The sequence below is a fragment of the Leptodactylus fuscus genome, chromosome 4 (genome assembly GCF_031893055.1).
Source record: "Leptodactylus fuscus isolate aLepFus1 chromosome 4, aLepFus1.hap2, whole genome shotgun sequence".
Taxonomy (NCBI): Eukaryota; Metazoa; Chordata; class Amphibia; order Anura; family Leptodactylidae; genus Leptodactylus; species Leptodactylus fuscus.
In genome coordinates, this window is record NC_134268.1 from 155617007 (window position 1) to 155637680 (window position 20674).

At 40.8% G+C, this 20674-nt stretch overlaps 1 protein-coding gene across 1 annotated transcript in view; it reads left to right on the top strand.

Annotated features, from left to right (window-relative positions):
- Positions 1-20674, top strand: part of CNTNAP2 (contactin associated protein 2) — a 1390705-nt gene that overhangs the window by 435327 nt on the left and 934704 nt on the right. The window contains exon 3 of the mRNA XM_075271239.1: positions 18258-18451. Coding sequence (XP_075127340.1) covers positions 18258-18451 — 194 coding nt within the window. The remainder of the gene's footprint in view (positions 1-18257; positions 18452-20674) is intronic.

The following is a 20674-nucleotide window of genomic DNA, read 5'->3' on the forward strand; positions in this document are numbered from 1 at the left end:
CAGCCCAGCTAAACTGTCAGAAACGCCCTTCTGGCAGTAAAGAGCTATCAGTAATTGCACCAATATGTCTTTCCCCGGGGTACATAACGGGAAAGCCAACAGTGCACTGAATTCAGTGCACTGTTGGCTTTTAGCGGTATATAAAACCACAGGTTGCCCCAGGACTTGAAAGGTCCTCTTTAAGTGCCAAAGAATGTAATAAAACTATCAAACATCAAAAGAAGGCCCTGTATCCATTGTATTTGTAAGAGGGGGTAAACACACCATTGTTGTATGTGTAAGAGGGGGGTACACACACTATTGTTGTATTTGTTGTTGAGGGTTTTTTTAATTTTCCTTTTGTATTCTTTTATTCTAACACATTTACTTAACGTACTTTATTTCTACAACCACTGTTATTCCATTTGTTAGAATGAAGGAACAAGTTTAACTATTGTTATGGGGCCCCTTGTTTTTTATGTTTGCTCCTGAGTAGTTCCTAAGCTTACAATCTAGCATTGTAACATTGTTACGTATACACTTTCTTGTTTTGTTGTATGGGGATTGACTGAGATGAGAAATAAAGAGTCTACTTTTTTGGTGATCTTTTTAATTAAAAATAGACCCATTTTTAATCTTAGACAACAAATCTTTAAGATTTTCTTTAACTGAAAGAAATGAAGCATTGTAGGGAGTATTTATCAAAATCAGAGTTTTCAATGCCGGTCTTGATATCCCCTTGGCCCCCAAGAGGATGTGTGTGATTTATAAGGTTCAAACCTTATCGGAAATAAAGTGCATCTTTCACTACAGTGAAACGTATGCTAGCTCATTACTGGCATAAATTTCAGCCATCATTTTATACCATTATACCCTGGCGAGCTCCATGCTGAAGATTAACTCCCATCTCATGTATTAGACTGGGATAGAACTGTCGGTGACCGACTGCTTCACCCCAAGTGTGAGAAGGAGCGCTATTGGAGATCCTTCCTCCCAACTGTATAATCAACATCAGGCTAAGCGGAAATCACTTCACACAGAGAATTGAATGATCCCGAAGTCTTTCTTTTTAGTTTCTATGACTCCTAGTATCTTTTCTATTGACTATTCTAAGCTTTTTTGTGTTCTTTTTCTTGTAATATATTACTGTTTTATCCATGCTGCAGTAACACATTGAATTTCCCCATGGTGGGACTATTATCTTATGTTATCTTATCTTATTAAACTTTTGTTAATGATGGTAAATCTGCCCAGGGTCTTGGCTATACCCCATCCCCTTTTAGAAAAGCTGAGTGGGTGGTGTACAATACCATTTGTGAAAAAACTTCATTGAAATGGTGTTTAAAAAAAATGGCAAACCCTTGGTTTATGGTTTTTCTACACTACAAACCTGGCATAGCAGAATAATAATCTGTAACTATGGAACACTCACACAGATTAAGCACTGATATCTCAAGAGTGCAAGAAATACTGGTTAACCAACAGAAGAACTACCGTTAGATTTTGACTTACAAAGATTTGTCCATAGAGAATAAATATAGAATCCCGAGAAGGGTATCCACAAGGGGAATGTCAAAGACACAGAGTAAGTGAATAGGACACAGTATAAATAGGATTACCGAGGCGCAGGCAATCTGGATTCAGCATCAATAAACAACTATCCCACTACATTGCAGTGTATCTCTCATTGTGATCAGAAGTGTTAGCAATCACTCCTTCCATCCTCTTGATCTTATTGATCTCTGTGAATCTCTCAGACTCAGCAGGAGAGTATGAAGTCTTCCAGCTGGGAGATAAATATGTTCTGACTTATGTAAGGGTATGTTCGCAAATAGCAGGTTCATTGCAGGTATTTTTTCAACTGAAAAATCCTAAACATAGATAGGTGTGGGATTATTTTTGAAGCATATGCATGGTTACTGCAAAACCATACAGATTAATGAGACTGTTATAGAAGTTTACAAGACCACTGCCAAACATATGTAATTTATAATAATTTGTTCTTATGATGTGGCAGAGGCAGAGCCTTTAATATGGCGGAAGGACCATTGGGAGAAGTCAGAAAGCAGAGCTCAGATGTGGCTGTTGTCTCTGCCCCCTTGGACTATACTTTTTTCCAAAGCCAGAGTTATGTTAAGTCTTAAAAAACAATGTTAGAATGGATAAATCTAATACTTCTTCCATCGGATTTGACCTGGCTTCGGTAAAAACAAAATATTACATAAAGTGCACCTAAACTGTTGTGTGAATTGGTCACTAGGTAGCATAAAGTAGCTCATTGGATCAGTGGTTGCCTTGTAGCTGCAGAGTACTAGTTGCAAATTCCACCAAGGATAACATTTTCATGGAGTGGGGGGGGGGGGGGCGGAGCCTGACCGCAGACAGAGATGGCCATATAGTTCTGGAGCTCCATGTCCAATGTCCAGGAATCAGCTTTCTACTAGGGACAAACACCTCAAAAAGGTTAAAATAGGAAGAGATCATGGAGGAGAACATACAGACTCTCCCAAACACTCAAATTCACAAACAGACATGCAGCGGTACCTGAGGAAAAAGAACCTCTTCTCTCCAGCCCGCACTTCTATAATGTCACCTGACGATAGCAGCCAGGGGGACGGAGATGGTGATTCGGACATGGACACCTCGCAGACTGGCTCCAGCTCAACGGTTATCACCAAAGGGTTACCTGAAGAAGGCCTTGTCCCAAGCCTTGTTACAAGCGCTAGCTCTGGTCATGGCGGAGCTAGCAGAACTGAGAAATGAGATGACACAGATCGGAGGCAGAGTTGAGGCCTTAGAAGGTGCGCGCACTGACATTTCGCAGCATTCCAAACAGCTTGCACACAACCAGGACGCTTCAGTTGATCACTTGAATCAGGCCTTTTATAATGATTGAGGACTTAGAAAACCGCAATAGACAGCGGAACATAAAGATAAAAGGTATGTCTGAGGAGATTTACCAAGACTCTTTAAATGGAGCCCTGTCAGACATATTTAAAACACTACTGGGACCAGAAAGGCAGCCATGATTCAGATAGAGAGAGCTCATAGAGCCCTGAGGCCTAGTCCTCACCCAGAAGATCCCCCCATGGATGTGATATGCGGGTTGCTCACCTCAGCTGATGTCACCACAATACTCCAAGCTGCACGGCATAAAGAACCTGTGTCCTACCAAAGACAAATTATTACCCTATACCAAGACTTAGCTCCATCCACGCTGAATAATCGCAGATTGATGAAGCCACTATTGGAAACCCTGAACGCCCACAACTTACCTTATGCATGGCTATACCCTTCTGGAATATCTGTTCTAAAAAATGGCAGGTGAATTACCATTCGTACCCCTTCAGATCTGGACTCAGCCTGGCCCCTACTTGGAATCCCTCCGGTTCAAGTCCCGTCGTGGATGGCTGTCCAGGACATGGAACAACTGCCTGATTTACAACCACTGGAATTTTCCAGATCTAGACAGCGCTTCAAGTCCCCTAAAGGACAGAAGGCAGAATGAAGCAGTCGGATCCATCTATGAAAACCTGATTCTTCCCAGGCATCTCTCAGAATCCCTTTGCTTATAACAAATACATAATTTTCAGTGGAGACTTTGTTATTGCATCATTTTGATAATATTGTTGGAGGACTTGCTCCTATCTAGCTTAATAACCCAATACCAACTATTGATGTTGCATATAAGTGTATGTTGTTTGCTCTCATGCATATGACCACCCTTGCTATTACAGTTAGTTATACTGCATCACTATCTATCACATATAAGAACTCACTGTTTGTAGCTATCTCAATGTTTTATCTGTTATAAATTTAGGATATTATATGCAACCCTCTTCCTGATCTACACTAGCTTATTAGCAGCTAAATGATGCCTAAATGTTGATGCTTTATTGCCTCCACATACTGTCTCATGCTGTCACTCTTACTCTAAAATATAGACTAGGTGATTTGTTGACAATGGTTAATTGTTATTTACAGTTTAGGAAGCCTTCCCGGTCACACTGATCAGGATTTACTTCCCCCCAGCTAAACCCTCTTTATTGCATAACTCAGCTTGCCCGTCTCCAGAACATGGACAGCTACTACATATTTGTAATTTTGATGTTTGAGTTTATTGTGGCTCCTACATACTGCTCCCTTATCTCCTCCTTCTCTTGGCTTTCTTACTCAATCCTTCACCTTCTTCCTCTCTTATACTAGCCTCCCTCACTTTTCTCTCCTCTTCCCTAACTATCTGTAACATCCCTGCCTGTTCGGGCCTCTGCTCGCGTCCTGCGGCGCAGGAGGCGTGTGCAGTTTGATAATCTGCTTAAAGTTTTTAGTTGCACTGTGTGAACACGGCTCTAGTTCTTAATTGGATTTGCACCACACCCGTCTTCTGCCCTTGTTCCCTCTGTCCATTCAGTGGTTTGATTTTGTCTTGCCTGTGATTGACAGCTTTCCTTCCTATCAGGTTCAGGGCGGGTTCTTCCTCCCCTATTTAGTCTTGGCTCACAGTCACACTGGTGCCGGTTATTGCCTCTTGCTTCTGGTATCTCTTGCTGTTTATTTACTTGTATTCTAATCCTTGACCTCTGGCTTCCCTACTGATTATTCTTTTGGACTCTCATTTTGCACTGCATCGCTCTCCTGTTACCGAACCCTGGCTAGCTGACCTCCCTTTGTTGTTGTTCATCTTGTCTGCGTTTTGTGTTTCACGTATTCAGGGAGGGACTGTCTTCGTGGTTGTCGCCTATTACCTAGGATAGGGTCTGGCAATAGGAAGGAAAAGCGGGGGGCTTCAGCTTAGGGCTCACTGTCCCTTGTGCCCCTCCCTCCAGGGTTCACCAGCAACTTCTGGGGAATTATCGTCTGCTATTCCCTAACACTATCCCCAACCTTCTTCTTACTAACCAGACTAACCTTCTCTACCGTCTGGATTTCAACAAACCTTATTATCATTCAAATTGACAACCTTGCGTACAAAATGTCCAACCTCACTCTAGCGACCTACAATGTTAAGGGATTTAACTCCCCTTACAAACGAGACAGTATTCCACTAATGGTGAAGAAAGTGAAAGTTGAAATTGTATTTATCCAAGAAACCCATTTCAAAGGAACCAAAATTCCCAAATTACCACAGAAATATTTTCCTACGACCTACCACTCCACCCATCCATCCTCAGCTTCAAAGGAGGTCTTGATTTTATTTAGCTCCATAGTACCCTTCGTCTGTACACAACAGTTTCAAGACTCTGAGGGTCGGGTGTTGATGCTGAAAGGAACAATCGGTTTTGTTAAATATACTTTTGCTACTGTATATGCTCCAAATAAAAATCAGGTACAATTGGTTCTAGAAACACTGGAAACGTTGAAACTTTTCGCTGAAGGCCAAATATTTTTAGGGGGTGATTTCAACATTGCAATAGATCCTATACTAGACACTGCAGCCCTGAGGACGCCTATCTCACAAAAACTTTTGAGTAAGCTAACTAAAACAATACAAGATTTTGATCTGTCCGATGTCTGGAGACGTCATAACTAGAGATGAGCAAACAGTAAAATATTCGATATTCGTTTCAAATAGCCCCTCAATATTCAAATGAATATCGAACCCCATTATAGTCTATGGGGAAAAAATGCTCGTTTCAGGGGATCCCACTCTTCGACTCAGGAGAGTCACAAAGACAACTATGACACCCCAGGAAATGATGCCAACACCCTGGAATGCAACTGGGACAGCAGGGTAAGCATGCCTGGGGGCATATAACATGCCCAAGTCACTGTATTACGTCGGGATCCCTGTCAGCTTGCAATATGTTTTTGTACCTATTTTCCATTGATTCAAAATTTTTCTTCATTTGTGAGTCAAACTCCATTTAGGACTGAATACAGGTATGCACAAAAAGTAGGTGACCTGGCGCATGTGTTGGTAAATTGTAACAGCTCAATGTGGGAGCCCAATGGGTCAGCTTCAGCTCTTACCCAGACACCAACCTGGTGTAGTATGTTTCAATTTAGGATTGGGTAATTTTTGGATTTGTAGCCTGTTGAGATTTTGTCTAGCATGTTGTTAAACTGTATTGGATTCCTAAATGAGTCCTTTGCAGAATTTACAGAAAATTGAGGGAAGATAAATCTATAGTCATCTGCTAATGAGGAAGCTCTCAGACACCATCATGTGGCATCATACTGACAAAGCCATGCAGCATAGAAATATAACCTCATCTAGAATTGTTATACTATTGCTTATGGATACAAAGAAACAGGTAAAAGCTGTATCCCTTTATCTGCAATATATGTTTTTTTCAGATGTATACCTTAAGTGAATGCCTTGAGCATGAGGCAAATGGAGTCAAACACTGATCCATTAGAAGAGTCGTAACTTGAAGATCCTGGGTCAAAGTGCAGAATTTGTAATAGAGCCCCTACTTACCTTGTGGAATATTTTATGTGGCAGAGGTACTTTTAGGGCCCCTCAAGGTCCAGGGTCCATATTGACCATTACTGCTGTTCCCTACATAGCAGTTCATTAGTATTAGTGGGATATGCAATATATCCTAGGGTTAAATCAGTTTTAAGTCTGTCTACTCTTTTTTAGAAGTTCCATTGCAGAGTCCTAAAAGTAAAACAAGGGGCACCGGGTGACAGACAAATGAAATTCGTTGGAATAATGAAGTATAAAAAGCAGCATCAGTAGAATGAAGCATTAAGAGAAGATAATAAAAACCACTGAGCTGAATTTGTAATGTTTTTTCATAAAACCTTTTTTGAAGCTTTCAGCGAGCTTATCTCTTTCTCATGCTGCTCTGTATTATTTTCCATACTGCATTATACTATACTATACATCTTATATGAGCACAGTATGTGGTTTACTGTACTGCAGCAGTTTATGCAATTTCCTTTTGCTACTTTTAAATGTTTTTTTTTCAGTTGTAATGTGACTTGGTAAAAAGGAGGCATTTAGATGCAACGCTTATAGATAAAGCAGGATTAGAAACGCACTATTTGTAGATAGACATAGATAGTGTAGTGAATCTTGCATTACCAACAGAAGACAGATTGGAGCAATAAAATGCAATGTTGCATGTGCTAAATATACCTTAAAAGGGTTATGAGTTTCAAAAAAATTGCCAAATAGCAGGCATTTGGATAAAAATAAAAATTACTTTAGTAACTTGCTAAATCCAGTATCACTGTTCCGGACAATACACCCACAATAAGAAATGTCTTATTACGCCTATGGTTATAAAATTGACTTTTCATCCATGGTTTTTCCTGGATATCCCTAGATGCATTTTTGTGCAATATTGGTCGATTATGACAGTTCTAAATGCTTGTTATCTTCCAAAATACAACCCAATGGGATGAAAACAGAACTGTGCAAGGTCAATGTTAAAGATTCCAGGGCAAAAGAGAAGATTTCACATAAATCTAGTTAATCGATCCAACCATCCATCCACCCGTCCACCCATCTGCACATTCATTTGTTTGTTCATTCATTAACTCTTTAAGTTATAGAATGAAGACAAGTATCTGATTTTATTGGATTGTGTATACTTACTTGTTTGTATAACCAAATTCCAGCTTAGAAATTACAATTTGCTGATGTTATATAGTATATTACTACGACACGCTATGGGAACATATCAGTGCTGTTTATGCATATAGCTGATGACATTTTTTTTTCCAATTTTTAACTTTTGCTTCATCTAATTTTGCAATGCTCCATTTACAACCTTATCCTATAGCTGTGCGAGTGTGAGGTTCATTGAATGTCTAGTGACTCAAATAAGACAGTTTGCTTTTTGAATTAGAACAGGAAAATCATGAAGATGTAGGTAAATGTAACTTCTAAAGCTTTGTTATACATCTGAAATATATTTTTATCTTGTCTCTTTTGTGCAAATAACAATTCTTTCTGGCTTAACAGGTCTTTTTTGGCATGTGCCAAATTGCTTTGCCATGCAATGACCCATTCATGTAACAACTGGTGTTTAAAATGAGATTGATGGATATTCTCTCTTTACCTGAATACCTAAATTCAACTTTACATTCATATTCAAGTCTTACTTGTATCACAAAATGTAGCGGAAAATATTTTCAAGGTATCAAAAGGCAGAATTCATTGGTCAAGGGAATTAGTTTCACAGAAGAGTTGAATAAATAACCTGCCATTCCGAAAAGCCTACAGTGTCACTTCTCAGTGGATTTTTTCTGTTTTTACATACAAAAGACAAGTTTTAATATTGAATGACTATTCTCTTGAAAACAGTACTAAATATACAGCAATGGCTTGTGAAGACCCCTTTTAAGAATCAAACCTTTAAACTTATAGACTGTTGTAGGGAACTTGTCAACAGGTTTTACCCATATTGTATTAACTGTTCGATTCCACAGCAATTGTAAACCCGTTTATGAACATATGTGTCCATAGAACACCCTAACAGTTTTAAAAACTGAGTTGGGCTAAGGCCTGGTTCACATCTGCGTTCGGTATTCCATTTGAGGAGTCTGCTTAGGGACCCTACCGAACAGAATACCAAATGCATTAAAAAGCGGTGAGCAGTGAAAGCAAAAGGACCACATAGACTATAATGGGGCCCGTGAGCTTTTGGCACGGTGTCTGCACGAGTCATGCAGACAGGAAAGTAGATCATGAACTACTTTCCTGTCCACATGTTCCATGCGGAGACCATGCGGAAGGCATACAGACCCCATTATAGTCTATGGGGTCCTTGTGCTTTCATTGCACACCGCTTGTCAATGCGTTCAGTAGTCCATTTGGGGGGTCCCCATGCGGACTCCCCCGAAAGGATTACCAATGCAGATGTGAACCAGGCCTTAGCCTCTGCACTTTTGAATGGCATCCTACCACCTCTTCCTAAACATAACCATAGACTGGTACATTATACCCTCCTAGCTGCTGTTAAGATAACCATCATCCTTTCTTTGAAGACCCCCAAGTGTAAAAGCTATAGAGCCCCTCGATAAGCCACCAACCTGACTCACAAGGATCCCACCTCCAACGATGGAGGTGAGGCATAGAAAGACATTCCCTTATCCAACACCTCCTTACTAGAGATGAGCGAACACTAAAATGTTCGAGGTTCGAAATTCGATTCGAACAGCCGCTCACTGTTCGAGTGTTCGAATGGGTTTCGAACCCCATTATAGTCTATGGGGAACATAAACTCGTTAAGGGGGAAACCCAAATTCGTGTCTGGAGGGTCACCAAGTCCACTATGACACCCCAGGAAATGATACCAACACCCTGGAATGACACTGGGACAGCAGGGGAAGCATGTCTGGGGGCATAAAAGTCACTTTATTTCATGGAAATCCCTGTCAGTTTGCGATTTTCGCAAGCTAACTTTTCCCCATAGAAATGCATTGGCCAGTGCTGATTGGCCAGAGTACGGAACTCGACCAATCAGCGCTGGCTCTGCTGGAGGAGGCGGAGTCTAAGATAGCTCCACACCAGTCTCCATTCAAGTCCGACCTTAGACTCCGCCTCCTCCGGCAGAGCCAGCGCTGATTGGCCGAAGGCTGGCCAATGCATTCCTATGCGAATGCAGACTTAGCAGTGCTGAGTCAGTTTTGCTCAACTACACATCTGATGCACACTCGGCACTGCTACATCAGATGTAGCAATCTGATGTAGCAGAGCCGAGGGTGCACTAGAACCCCTGTGCAAACTCAGTTCACGCTAATAGAATGCATTGGCCAGCGCTGATTGGCCAATGCATTCTATTAGCCCGATGAAGTAGAGCTGAATGTGTGTGCTAAGCACACACATTCAGCACTGCTTCATCACGCCAATACAATGCATTAGCCAGTGCTGATTGGCCAGAGTACGGAATTCGGCCAATCAGCGCTGGCTCTGCTGGAGGAGGCGGAGTCTAAGGTCGGACCTGAATGGAGACTGGTGTGGAGCGATCTTAGACTCCGCCTCCTCCAGCAGAGCCAGCGCTGATTGGCCGAATTCCGTACTCTGGCCAATCAGCGCTGGCCAATGCATTCTATTAGCCCGATGAAGTAGAGCTGAATGTGTGTGCTAAGCACACACATTCAACACTGCTTCATCACGCCAATACAATGCATTAGCCAGTGCTGATTGGCCAGAGTACGGAATTCGGCCAATCAGCGCTGGCTCTGCTGGAGGAGGCGGAGTCTAAGATCGCTCCACACCAGTCTCCATTCAGGTCCGACCTTAGACTCCGCCTCCTCCGGCAGAGCCAGCGCTGATTGGCCGAAGGCTGGCCAATGCATTCCTATGCGAATGCAGACTTAGCAGTGCTGAGTCAGTTTTGCTCAACTACACATCTGATGCACACTCGGCACTGCTACATCAGATGTAGCAATCTGATGTAGCAGAGCCGAGGGTGGACTAGAACCCCTGTGCAAACTCAGTTCACGCTAATAGAATACATTAGCCAGCGCTGATTGGCCAATGCATTCTATTAGCCCGATGAAGTAGAGCTGAATGTGTGTGCTAAGCACACACATTCAGCACTGCTTCATCACGCCAATACAATGCATTAGCCAGTGCTGATTGGCCAGAGTACGGAATTCGGCCAATCAGCGCTGGCTCTGCTGGAGGAGGCGAAGTCTAAGGTCGGACCTGAATGGAGACTGGTGTGGAGCGATCTTAGACTCCGCCTCCTCCAGCAGAGCCAGCGCTGATTGGCCGAATTCCGTACTCTGGCCAATCAGCGCTGGCCAATGCATTCTATTAGCTTGATGAAGCAGAGTGTGCACAAGGGTTCAAGCGCACCCTCGGCTCTGATGTAGCAGAGCTGAGGCTGCACAAGGGTTCAAGCGCACCCTCGGCTCTGCTGTAGGAGAGCCGAGGGTGCACTTGAACCCTTGTGCACCCTCAGCTCTGCTACATCAGAGCCGAGGGTGCGCTTGAACCCTTGTGCACACTCTGCTTCATCAAGCTAATAGAATGCATTGGCCAGTGCTGATTGGCCAATGTATTCTATTAGCCTGATGAAGTAGAGCTGAATGTGTGTGCTAAGCCAGCGCTGATTGGCCAGAGTACGGAACTCGACCAATCAGCGCTGGCTCTGCTGGAGGAGGCGGAGTCTAAGATCGCTCCACACCAGTCTCCATTCAGGTCCGACCTTAGACTCCGCCTCCTCCAGCAGAGCCAGCGCTGATTGGCCGAATTCCGTACTCTGGCCAATCAGCACTGGCTAATGCATTGTATTGGCGTGATGAAGCAGTGCTGAATGTGTGTGCTTAGCACACACATTCAGCTCTACTTCATCGGGCTAATAGAATGCATTGGCCAATCAGCGCTGGCCAATGCATTCTATTAGCGTGAACTGAGTTTGCACAGGGGTTCTAGTGCACCCTCGGCTCTGCTACATCAGATTGCTGCATCTGATGTAGCAGTGCCGAGTGTGCATCAGATGTGTAGTTGAGCAAAACTGACTCAGCACTGCTAAGTCTGCATTCGCATAGGAATGCATTGGCCAGCCTTCGGCCAATCAGCGCTGGCTCTGCCGGAGGAGGCGGAGTCTAAGGTCGGACCTGAATGGAGACTGGTGTGGAGCGATCTTAGACTCCGCCTCCTCCAGCAGAGCCAGCGCTGATTGGTCGAGTTCCGTACTCTGGCCAATCAGCGCTGGCCAATGCATTCTATTAGCCCGATGAAGTAGAGCTGAATGTGTGTGCTTAGCACACACATTCAGCTCTACTTCATCAGGCTAATAGAATACATTGGCCAATCAGCGCTGGCCAATGCATTCTATTAGCTTGATGAAGCAGAGTGTGCACAAGGGTTCAAGCGCACCCTCGGCTCTGATGTAGCAGAGCTGAGGGTGCACAAGGGTTCAAGTGCACCCTCGGCTCTCCTACATCAGAGCCGAGGGTGCGCTTGAACCCTTGTGCAGCCTCGGCTCTGCTACATCAGAGCCGAGGGTGCGCTTGAACCCTTGTGCACACTCTGCTTCATCAAGCTAATAGAATGCATTGGCCAGCACTGATTGGCCAGAGTACGGAATTCGGCCAATCAGCGCTGGCCAATGCATCCCTATGGGAAAAAGTTTATCTCACAAAAATCACAATTACACACCCGATAGAGCCCCAAAAAGTTATTTTTAATAACATTCCCCCCTAAATAAAGGTTATCCCTAGCTATCCCTGCCTGTACAGCTATCCCTGTCTCATAGTCACAAAGTTCACATTCTCATATGACCCGGATTTGAAATCCACTATTCGTCTAAAAAGGAGGTCACCTGATTTCGGCAGCCAATGACTTTTTCCAATTTTTTTCAATGCCCCCGGTGTCGTAGTTCCTGTATCACCTCCCCTGCGCTGTTATTGGTGCAAAAAAGGCGCCAGGGAAGGTGGGAGGGGAATCGAATTTTGGCGCACTTTACCACGTGGTGTTCGATTCGATTCGAACATGGCGAACACCCTGATATCCGATCGAACATGTGTTCGATAGAACACTGTTCGCTCATCTCTACTCCTTACCCTTACCCCTTCATTTCTCATGCATTGTTGCCTTGCATCAAGGTCCAAGGTTTGAATTTGACCAAGGGTAACATGTACAAGGAGTTTGAATGTCCTCCCCAAGTTTGCATGGGTTTCCTCCCACATTCCACAGATATACTGATAGGGAACATAGATTGCGAGCCCTATATGTCACAGTGATTGACAACATCTGTAAGGCACTGCAGAATATGTTGGTGCTATACAAGTGAGAAAAATAAAATAATAACGCTCCTGCTTTACTTTCTCCAAGTTGTTATACTTTATAGTCTACATATTTTGCCAAAATATTCTGCACTGCTTTACTGATAAGTCACTGTCCCAAGTTCCACACAACATGGTCTGTATTTTTTGACTATATCATGCTAATAATATCATGCTTATTATAGTGATTATAAATTCATATTGTTTTCCTTAGCTTATTGGTCACACTTATTTGCATTCTACATTGTTCTTTCTTGCAGTTTTTGATGTATAGTCTGGATCTCTGATTATTACTCTAGCCAGGTCATGTAGTCTGAAGTGCTATCCTGGCCATATCGTATGGATCACTCAATCTAACAGTCTGGCTGTGTCCTGGGCCATTGTTACTAAGTGTGTCCGTGTAGTCTGGACCTCTTGGCAGTCAGTCTGAACCAGCTCGGACTGTGCCATCAATTGTATACTTACCGATAGTTTCATTGCAATATACAACATCATGGGGATTCCATATCATGGTCTTTCGCTGATGAAAAATTCTTATATTTAAAATTCAAATTTAGTTTTTCTTAATACATTTTACACAACTTTCCTCATATGAAGATAATATTTATAAAATTAATACGTGGATACCTGGTCAAGGTGAAGACCAATATTACTCACATGGCAATAGTAAAGTCAAAAATATAACCTTCCTATATTACTGACATAATCCTGCTATTTGTCACAAGTTACCAATTGCACTCACAGCATGAATAGGTCCTGACTAATCTCTGACTCACTTACACGTACAATGGTCAAGTATTAATGCCTATACAGTATTCTTCTCTTGCTTTTCCATAGTTTGGAGTTTATTAATCATTCTAACATAAAGTGTTTCATTGCAGCTATTGTATTAATCTGATATAGGATATAAGATATACATATTACTGTTCTATATGTTTGTATTTGCTGTGTCAACCGAAAATTTCTACCTGTTTTACCATTATTCATTTGTTCAGTGTCCCACTTTCTATAAGATATTACTTTAGCGGTATTGTATTGGTGTTCAATCTATTATGTCATTGATATATGGTTATTATGGTGCCATATAACACCTGTTTTTTAGAATTTAATATAAATGTTAAAAAAATCCTAATAAATACAGATTTGACAAAAAAAATTGTGTGGAAATGCTTAAAATAAAGACCTCTGTAAACTATTGTATTTAACTATCAAAATAATCTAATATCCTAAATAATAATGTAGCATAGTTACATCCACTATATACATAATTACACCCCAAACTAAATTATTTTATATTAAAATGAATAATATATTAATATGATTAGAGATGAGCGAGTAGTATTCGATCGAGTAGGTATTCGATCGAATATTACGGTATTCGAAATACTCGTACTCGATCGAATACTACTCGCTATTTGAATGGGAAAATTCAATGCAGAACCAGCATTGATTGTCCGAATGCTATACAGTCGGCCAATCAACGCTGGTTCCTCCCCTACATTTAGGAGTCTTCTCCACGCAGCGTCCCCGCGGCGTCTTCCGGCTCTGAATTCACTCTGCCAGGCATCGGGCTTGGGCAGAGCCTACTGCGCATGCCCGCATTACAAGAAAATGGCCGCTTTGACTATAAGTGGCCATTTTCTTGTAGTGTGGACATGCGCAGTCGGCTCTGCCCAGGCCCGGTGCCTGGCAGAGTGAATTAAGAGCTGCAAGACGCTGCGGGGATGCTGCATGGAGTAGACTTCTCGGAGAATCCAGCCCAACCCTCACTCGTGGACTTGGTAAGTTCTATTTGATCGAATGTTGCCTACCTCTGAAACGAGCATTTTTCCCCCATAGACTAAAATAGGATTCGATATTCGATTCGAGTAGTCGAATATTGCGGGGCTACTCAAAATGAATATCGAATATCAAACATTTTACTGTTCGTTCATCTCTAATTATGATCAGAATACAATATGTAAAGTATAACATCCAATGCAAACTTATAACTGATACTTTTTGAGAATGAACAATGTATCTTAATACAATATAAAAGTGGTGAAATTATACAAATGAAAAAGGTGGGGGAAAAAAACTAATTTTGTTCATATGGATTCTGCTCAGGCCTTAGTTGTGTTTTCTTTTCAGCTATTTTTCTTTTTTCCATTTTCATTAGTCTGTTATCTCTAAAAAGCGGCTCATTATTCATGTAGTAAATGTATCGTGCGTAAATCTGTCATCAGAATTCTGAATTATTGACTAATTAATGTTTAATATGGCTGCATGCTTCATCTTGAAGATAAAAACTTCTTGTAACTTTGTTCCCAGAAAGGGTGGAGAATAATAAAGAATAAACACCAGTTACACCAAATAACAGATACACAACAATGGGACGCTTTCGTGTCTCTATTGAAGTCTACATATATCTGGATGAGGCTTTTTCATAACAGACAGATCAATAGAGGTTACACATCTTATTGTCAAAGTGCACAAAGCAATCAAAGTCCCTCAAATTACACCTTTTATTAGATGAAATAGAGAGAGGAGAATACCCATCGATCCTTCGCCAGTCTCCATAGGAGCCCGGGATAGTGACATTTCTCTCTAACAATGACTGATATCTTTGTAAACCACATTACGGTGCAATACAATGTATAATGGCTGTTTTGTGACACTATCCTAACACCTATTTTAATGAAACTAATTGCCATGTTTTAGGGAACATTGTAAGGAAAACATGAAGGTTCTGGGAGGATAGAACTATACATCTGAATATTGTCATTGGAGTGCTAAAATGCATCAATGTTTATGCAAATGTCTCTAGTATGGCAATGGTTGGGAGGATAGTCATTCCTATAGTGAAAATGTAGCTATTTCCACATAAAGACATATGTGAATGTCAGATTAATTCCATTTATGATGGTATCTTGTCATCGCTTGAAAGCTTGAAAATCTAGCTACACTGTAAGCCCTATCTAGTGATTGGGTTCGTAATTGGGTAAAAATTGTGAACAATCTTAAAGAATGAGACTGATATTCTGCCAATTTGCATTCAGTAAACTAATGTGGTTTACAAAACCTTGCTTAAAAATAGGCAACGTGATTATAAAAAATAAATAGAATTAGAAACACTCCCTAATCCAGGACAGCCACTTCAATGGCTCCCCCTGCTCATCTAGCCAGTTATTGGATTCAAGGGGAACATGCCATAAATGAAAGAGATTGGCTCCAATGGTCACATTAAGGATGTATTTGACCTCATTGCTGAAGTGTAGAGGAAAAAGTGAAAAGTAACGGAGAAATCAGTGGGTATGAATTAGACAGCATGGGGAACGCATTAATGTTGTTTTTTTTGCTATAAAACAGTTGCAAATCAGGGATTGGCAACTATTTAATTGCCAATTGAGATTAAATAGCTACAAGTGACATTTTTGCATCCACCTTGCCACGTTTCAGAAAGTGAGACAGGGTATCACATATGTGAACCATGACACAAACCACATAAACCATCATTTATACCACTTTTGTAAAGGATGGTAAAATATATGCCAATATCTGGTGCAAGGGCATAGCTATAGAGGGTACAGGGATAGTAGTTGCTACAAGGTCCTGGATCCTGAAGGGGCTAAAAAGGTCCCTCTGCCACATAAAATATACCACTATTCTAAAATGCCCAAATTAGGTAGAGTCCCTATTCAGATCTTGTGCTGGGACCCAGGAGCTTCAACTTACACATTTGTGCAGGGGACATAAAAATGTTAAAGAAAAGGCAACAAAAATGTTTCTGTTTTCCACTTTTTTTAACACAATGTGCTATTATTTTTTTTAAATAGTTTATTAAAAAAGTGTTTAGGAAAAAGTTTAGGAAATTATTATAAAGCTGACACATAGCTTTGTGTGTACAGGGTGTAACATCCTTGCCCGTCTGGGCTTTGACACCACCATCTGGCCGCATGCTGCGGCGCAGGAGACATGTCTGGCTGTGATTTCTTCTTTTGGCTTCTTCTTGTCTGAATATTGTCCTATTCCCTCACCTTGGTAATGGACTTTCCACCACACCCATCTCCTTCACCTTTGTATCCCTCTGCTCCTCTAATAGTTAATTTTAGCCTTACCTGTGTAATTGACAACCTATCTTCCTATCAGGTCTTGAGCAGGTTCTTCCTCCCTATTTATTCTTGGCTCACATTCACATTGGTGTTTGCAGGCTGTTACTCTTGCTGATTTGTTACCTGTACTCATATTATTGACCTTTTGCTTTACCTTTGACTATTCTTTTGGATTTCGATGTTTTACTGCATTGCTCAACTCTTACCAACCCCCTGGCTAGCTGACCTTCCTTTGTTGTTGTTTGTCTTGCCTGCATGTGTTGTCACATATACCTAGGAAAGGCTTGTTGACCAGTTGTCACCAGTCACTTAGGACAGGACAAGCAAGCAGGAAGGGACAGAGGAGGAGTTCAGCTTAGGGCTCACTGTCTTGTCGTGCCCCTCCACCCAGGATTTTCTACTAGCTACTGGGTATTTGATCCTCTAGTAATTCCTTTAGACAGGGAAGGGATTGAACTTGTACGGTGGGATTTTTTAAATTCTGTCTTTTATTTTCTTTAAATTTTATTTTTGTTTTCATTTACTTTTTTCTTTTGTTTCACTAAATTCTCTTTTAACTGGGAATGATAAATTAGCCCCAGTTACAGGAGAAATACAGCCTTCTAGTATACAATGCAGAGTTAATCTGGGCCCTCTAGGATCTTGCAGCTCCAAACACCTGCCATTTAGATGACCAATGGACTTGGAGTAAGTCGTAAAATGGTGACTTCCACAGCTGTATGCATGCCACTTATTGCTGGAAGACAGGGAAGGCAGTAAACCATACCTTCTATTTGGGGAGTCTGACTGACACAGACAGCTGGCATCCCACTCCTGCAACTGAACACTCAATTGCTGGAGCTACCTTTACAATGAGATACCAGTACGTCATTCCAAAGCAATTTTACCTAGACATATTCAGTCAATTGGTGGTCAGCAAGAGGTTAATAAAGTACTGTTTTTGGTAACCATTTTGCTAATTAGAAATGTTTTGTGGATACTATGTTTCTATAAGTACTGTTTTGAAGTGAACTGATCAAAGTGAACCATTTGTAATGCTCGCCTTTTTTCCACTTGGTGTGCTTTGAGGTCTTTCATTAAATTATATTGTGGGATTATGTAAATGTGATAATGTGTGCTACCACATGCCTTTGATATACTTTGCTTTTTATATTCAAAAGATTTAGGCCTCCCACTGTGCAATAAGAAAGTAGTTTTACATATCAGCAGGATGCCTTGAGAAAAAAGCTTTCTAGCAAGGAAGGTCAGCAATGGACAGATTACCTGACTCATGATAATGAGGGATTGATCATGGAAATTGATTGGTATCAAACATACGTATTGATTTGTATGGCATGGATTTAAATGGTGCTTTGCAAAAAAAAATCTGTAAGAAGGTGAGAGATTAAGGTAGAACACAGATTGTAAAAATAGGATTTTTTTTTTTGTTCTGCAAAGTACTTTGAGATGTCTTATGAACATTATTTATATGTAATGTTTTTTACTCTGCAGGAGATGGTGGTTGGTCCCCATTGGACAGTGATCATTATCAGTGGCTGCAGGTGGATTTTGGAAGTAGAAAACAAATCCGTGCAATAGCTACGCAAGGCCGGTACAGCAGTTCTGACTGGGTGTCCCAATACCGCTTACTGTACAGTGACACTGGCAGGAACTGGAAACCTTATCATCAAGATGGAAATATATGGGTAAGTCTATTAATTCACTTCTCTTATATTTCAAATAAATATAGATAATATTTATAATAATATAAAAAAAATAATATAATAGGAATATAATTTTTGTAAAGCTTCATGTAGCGAAATGCAATTAAGAACCATTCGGGGGAAAAAATGCAGCGCAAATGTATTGGGAGGGGATTCATTTAATGGTTTGCATTACGAAGACCTTAATAATGATATGCTGTATAGTCAAACTAAAATAGGCTAGAAACAAACTTAGGGTAAGTTCACTGGGGTTTCACATGGAGTTCACACGGAGGCCGCCTCAGGTTCCAGAACAGAAAACGGGTAGCTGCCACTGATTGCCAGTGTACTGTACCAGCATCCAATCACGCACTCTGCTCCAGATTAGGCCCAATGAATGGGCCTAGTCAAGAGGAGGGAGTGTCTTCAGGCCAAATCGCGAGGTGAATCGCCCTGAAGAATGAGCATGCCGCTTCTTTTTTCCAGGAGCCGGAATAAACGGCTCCCAGAAAAAAGAACTGACTGGTTCCCATTGATCTCAATGGGAGCCGTCTTTTTGGTCAGGATTTTGAGGTGGATACGGCCTCAAAATCCTGACCAAAAAACCCCGTGTGAACTTAACCTGAAGCTTCATTCACATTATGTTTTCTGCATCTGTTTAATAAATCCACTAAAAATGGATGCAAACAGATGTTAATTTTTTTTTTACCATGAATCCTATGCAAACAGATACCAATAAATTGACACTTGTTTGTGTTCCTTTTTTAAGGATCCATTAAACAGTTTGGTATGCAAAAAAAATATTATAAGAATGTGCCCTTAGTAATAATTGGATATATTACAGTGAAAAATATGCTTAAAGCAATGTGATAAATTTTATAAATTGAAGGTTGTTGCAAAATTTGATATCAAAATATATTCTATAGCAAACGACCAGATGTAAGGATTTACCGTTAAGTGATGGGCTAAATTGAGACAGATTCTTTAGATATTTGCAGCTATTTCTCAGAACGCCGACAACCTTTTTGTTCTACTTTTGTGATTATTGATGAGTAAGATTAATTAATCCACAGTTTGTTGATTGCAGAAGTATATTAGGCAAGCAGATTAAACTGTTCTGGTTCACTGAAAGAAAAGACAAGTACAATGGTCTGATAGAGAATAGAAATTTATTAAATGCCCTTGCACGTCCTGATCCTTTTAACACAGATTTATTTGGTAGTTTTACTTGTTGTACTGGTTTATGATGTATGTATTTTCTAACAACATGCCTGGATAAAAGAAATAAATCATATAGAGCGCCTCTTACAATAGGGATTGCTGCATGTGTACAATTACATGCGGAAATTGCTTGCAAAAATAGTGTATGGAAAGCAAAGTACTGAAGCATAACTAAGCAAGTAAGTCAAGGTCATGAGAGAATTCTCCGTTTTATCTAAGGACATAATCAATTCTTGAGAGAAAGCAAAAGCAAGACCCCACACTCCGATCCAGGCCATCACATCATTTCCATCATCTTAGTGGCCATTTAACCTGATAATATGTACAAGATAACTTAATTTGTAAATTGTCCATTACAGAACATCTGGGCATGGCGTTGAACCACATTTTCATACCGATGTGCTAACAATGACCTTTGAGGTTAATGTATAACACAATTTTCATTTAAATGCAAAATTAAATAGGTTAATTTTACAAGCTTATCTGAAATGACATTTAAACTCCGTGTATTAGAATGGAAGAAAAAAGTGGATAAATACATTGAACCATTTAGAAAATTAATTAACTTTAAAACTTTAACACTTTACATAAATAGCTATTATACTTCTCATGGTTTCACTGTTATTGGGACAGATGACGCTGTATCTTTAACCCTTTAAGCACCCAGTCTAATTAATGAGACTGGGTCCTTAATTAATTAAAGGGGTTATTTTTTTCTATCTATAGCACATTGATTTGATTTTAAATCTGCAGGGGTCCAAATGTCAGAACTCCTGCAGATCAACTGTTTCACCTATAATTGGGCGTTCACACTCGCGCCCCTGTGCACTCTATGTCATTCCACTGGGTTTCTCTGAGTTTCTGTCCTAAGCCCCAGAGAAACTGTATAGGGACGGCTTCCAGACGGTCAGTTATAAAACCTATTCATTTGAATGGGTATTAAAAGCAAACTGCTATTAAAAGCAAACCGCCTGTGCCCATATGCAGCCTCATTGCGGGGAAACA